The sequence below is a fragment of the Opisthocomus hoazin genome, chromosome 7 (assembly GCF_030867145.1).
Source record: "Opisthocomus hoazin isolate bOpiHoa1 chromosome 7, bOpiHoa1.hap1, whole genome shotgun sequence".
Classification (NCBI taxonomy): domain Eukaryota; kingdom Metazoa; phylum Chordata; class Aves; order Opisthocomiformes; family Opisthocomidae; genus Opisthocomus; species Opisthocomus hoazin.
The window spans coordinates 8450211-8454414 of NC_134420.1; the positions used below are offsets into that span (position 1 = coordinate 8450211).

At 37.5% G+C, this 4204-nt stretch overlaps 1 protein-coding gene across 1 annotated transcript; it reads left to right on the forward strand.

Moving 5' to 3' along the window:
* The first annotated feature begins 900 nt into the window (after window positions 1–900).
* On the forward strand, window positions 901–1908 carry FSHB (follicle stimulating hormone subunit beta). The gene is made up of 2 exons (XM_009937142.2): window positions 901–1059; window positions 1672–1908. The coding sequence occupies exons 1-2, from the start codon at window positions 901–903 to the stop codon at window positions 1906–1908; spliced, it is 396 nt and encodes a 131-aa protein (XP_009935444.1).
* Window positions 1909–4204: the final 2296 nt, after the last annotated feature.

A 4204-nucleotide genomic window follows, 5' to 3' on the forward strand; every position in this document is an offset into this window, starting at 1 on the left:
TTAGCCAAGAAACACTCTAGCAATGTCTCCACTATGAATTACCAGAGGACTAGTTTGCACCCGAAGCCTACCAGTTTGAGGGCTGACAGAAAACACAGTTATGTGTTTTCTCAACCTTCTTTCAAATTGTGGAATGGCTGAGCTGTTTCTAAATGCCATTGAATCAAGTCCAGTGAAACTTCTAAAAAGACGTTATGACAGTAACCTTCACCATCACTTCCTGAGTGTGTTTTGCTTTTCTTTTTTCCTCTTAACAAGGCTTGATCTCACTGTCTGGCTGAACATTAATCCTCTTTCACCAAGTACCAAACTAATGCTTGCTGCATTAATACACTGCAAATCCTCAAGGTATAAGTTACACACGATTTAGTATAAAAGGTAAGCATAGGGCTTTCCTTTCACTACAGCTATTACCAGGAAAGCAAGTAGAATACAGGTAAGTTTTCATCAGATCCTGATCTAGAAATATTTTTTCAAATTTCAAACACTGTATGTAATTAATTGCTTATGAAAAATATATTATACTTTCCTCTTTCTCTCCCTTGCTGCCTCTTCTTTCTCCTTAAAGACAGGACACATTCTCTGTACAGAAACTTAGATAAAAACATTCCATTGAAAGTAGTATGGCACTCTGCTATTACTATTCTGCAAAGACTGCTGACATACTATTTCAGTTGCTTAGGAAAATCAAACTCCTGTAACACTAAACATACAGACAGATCTATTTAACAGCTTTATCCCATGTTACCACTGATGTTTCCGAAAGCTTGCTATTATAGAACTACTTGAGGATAACACAAAGACTCAATTTTTCCTTGTTTCTACAAATATTTCTTGTTGAAAATAACTATACAGTTATAACTTCTCCAGTACAGATATATTTTTTGCTTTATACACAGGATGAAGACAGTTAATTGTTACGTGCTGTTATTTTGCTGGGAAGCAATTTGTTGCAATTGCTGTCAGCTCACCAATATTACCATAGCAGTGGAAAGAGAAGAATGTGAATTCTGTATTACAGTAAATGCCACGTGGTGCTCAGGATACTGCTTCACAAGGGTGAGAATCTTAAATTTAATTTCAGGGACCAGAATTAAACATTCCAAATGATGTATGAATAACCCATTTCCCCAGTCCATAATGAACACATAGGCAGGACAAACCTTGTGAAAGAACAGGTTGAGCAACTGCTGTGCTATTTGACTGGAAAGCAGATACACAGCTGATCTGAACCACTAAGGGAAGGGTGAAAAGATGCTGGTAAAATTCAGGTCTTTGACTGGCTGCACACATTATGTTTATATTGTATAACTAGAGTTGAAAGTATTACAGTCTGGATCTCTGCCTTGTGTTAAATCTGTGGTTGCAAAAGGATACAATAAAGCAACCATTACTATGTAGACTCCTCTACTTTTCCAAATAATTTGAAGAATCAAGCAAGATTGTCTGGTGATTGTGTGACACAAATTTACCATATAGGTCCTCCTGAAAGGAGAAATCTAAGGATCTAGGTGAAATTAGAAGAGTCTGATCCAAATCCTTTTGATCTCAGTGGGATTTTCCCACAGGTTTAATTAGTTTTCACATCGGGTCCTTTATTTTTTATAAAAAATTTGGAATTCTACCCCATAACAAATTTCAAAGTAGGTATTTCCTTCTTGTAATTTTCAGGATCCAGTATATAAATATCCGCCAGTATCATCCGTTCAGCAAACATGTACCTTCAAGGAGGTTGTGTATGAAACAGTGAAGATCCCTGGCTGTGGTGACCATCCTGAATCTTTTTATTCATACCCGGTAGCTACAGAGTGCCACTGTGAGACCTGCGACACTGACAGCACTGACTGCACTGTGAGGGGGCTGGGGCCATCCTACTGTTCCTTCAGTCAGAATGGAAGTAACCAATGAAGGGCACCTGAGGTGGCAGTTTGGCTTCAAATGTTCACTTCTAAATAAAGGTACTGATTGGGCTTAAGTGGAAGATCATAGGCAAGGTTATTTAGAAACTGCCAAGATTGAAACAAAGATTTTGAAGGCCAAAATGGAGACCTACTGACTAAACTTCTCTTCAGGCCTTCTCTACTTATCCCATCAGTTTCCTTACAATCATTTTCATATGTCTATAGAACTCTGTTTCCGATTCCTTCTACCTTTGCCTCCTTTTCTTCTCTATTTCTTTATATTCCCTTATTTTCACTGCCTAGATCACTTAGCTTATTCTATGCTATCCTATGCTTTCAAGAAGTTCCCAACTCCCAAGTCTTTATTACCCCCTGCTTTCCATCTCTCCTCAGAATGCACTTACTTTAAAAAGCCTTGCAGTGCTGGTTTTCTTACAATGAACATCTGTGCCCTCACTTTCTATTAGCTGGACTGTAAACACCTCCCAGCTGAGATCCTGACTTTTTTGGGGGTAAAATATTTCATATAGTCATTATGGTCTGTAAATAATAACAGCATGTTTATCTAAGAGCTAAAATCTATGTTCAAATGTTGAATGTCTCAGTAAGGCTTGTTAGCTCAGGCTCTGTACCACAATAACACAAATAACATGAACTCTAGTTCATACCTGGCTAACTTGAAAAAAAAATCATCAGCTGTCTACCTTCACCAGCGTAAACATATCCTAAGTCAGTTAAACAATTCTGAAAATTTTGCCACATATCAGAAAGACTGGATTTCCTCTCATTATGCAACTGAACATAAGAACGAGATTTTTTTTTAACACTGTTTAACATAGGAGTCTCACAAATTATTTAGGGATGAATCTAGAGGCGCCTGATCCCAGCAGTGCAAACATGTGATAATGTGCCTTGAAAGCAGTTCACAACAGTCCCTTGTGAGAACAGAAGCCCACAGAGTTCTGCAGCAACCTAATTCTGCAATGGCCAGTATGAAGTCTGGAAGCAAGTTGAAGGACTGACTGAATCAGAAGGGACAATTACATCACATTATTGGGAAAATTATCTGAAACCTACAGAATGAAATCCTGTCAGGAAAACAAACAGATACTGCTCTTCATCAGAAACAATCACCTACGCAAACACAGAATGGAGAGCAACTGGTTCAGCAGCAGTTTGGCACCAAAGACTTGGTGGTTATAGAAGCGAAGTGTGAGTCAACAGTATCACACCGCTGAGGAAAAATGGGAATGTAAGAAGCAGAGCCCACAAGACACAACCTACTTCCACCACTCTGCTCAACATGACAAGAGCCTCAGCTGAGTTGTTAGTTCCAACTTTGGACACAATTTCAAGGCATTGAAAAACTGGAGAACATCTACAGAAGAGTAACAAGAATGGAGAGAGTCCTAAAACAGATCTTAGGAGAAAAAAATTTAAATAAATGAGGTTGTTTTGCTTATGGGAGGTCATGCTTAGCGGGTAAAGATAGTGGAACCTTTTACATGCTTGAAGACTGTTACAAAGAGAAAAGGAACAGTCAGTTCTCTGTGTTCGTAGTGAACAGAACAACTAATGCAAGATTCAGAGTAGTCACTAGCAAATCTTCCGAAAGGTACAGACAGCCAGACACAGATATAAATTGTCGGGGGGGGGTGGCGAATGAAGGAAAAGAGTGGGGTCCATGGAGTAGTTACCACTACAGGTCTTTAAGAGCACATTGAACCATTTGGGAATGACAGAGACAAAGTTAATTTGCCATGAGGCAAGGGAATGAAGTAGATGACCTCTTGAGGTCATCCTGGAATATCTGCTTTTGAGACCCTTACAGACATGTTTATTTACAGGGAATTTGTCTGTTACTCTGGATCTCTCTTATAACAGATATTTTAACTTATTTCATTTTTAGCTTTTTTACTGAAATATATTAGTTCTTTTAATTTTATTTATAAGATTTATCTGCATGGACATTTCCTTTGGTCTAGTGAAGTTTTAAAAGTGTTAAAATAAAAGGTAAATCAAATTGTCTCTCACTCATTTCAGTGTTAAAAGTGAGTTGACTTCAGTTGAAACTAAGCATATTATTCATATCAGGAATTATTCCATGTTGGATGAGAGAATATTGAATTAAAATTGCAAAACAGAGTAGCTTGTAGTAAAAAAGTATGGAAAAAGAAACGTTTTCAAAATAGATCTGTAAACACCTGTATTGTCTGTTGTGCATTTTGGAATAATAAAAATAATTTTGTTTCACTTCTGTTATGTGTGTATTAATAAGCCAATTAAAAAAAATGAAGAGTCCA

Bases quoted from the DNA above. Each gene is read 5' to 3' on its own strand.
- FSHB (XM_009937142.2), top strand. From the start codon at position 901: ATGAAGACAGTTAATTGTTACGTGCTGTTATTTTGCTGGGAAGCAATT. The intron at 1,060-1,671 runs GTGAGAATCTTA...TGTAATTTTCAG, and splicing joins CAGGATACTGCTTCACAAGG to GATCCAGTATATAAATATCC.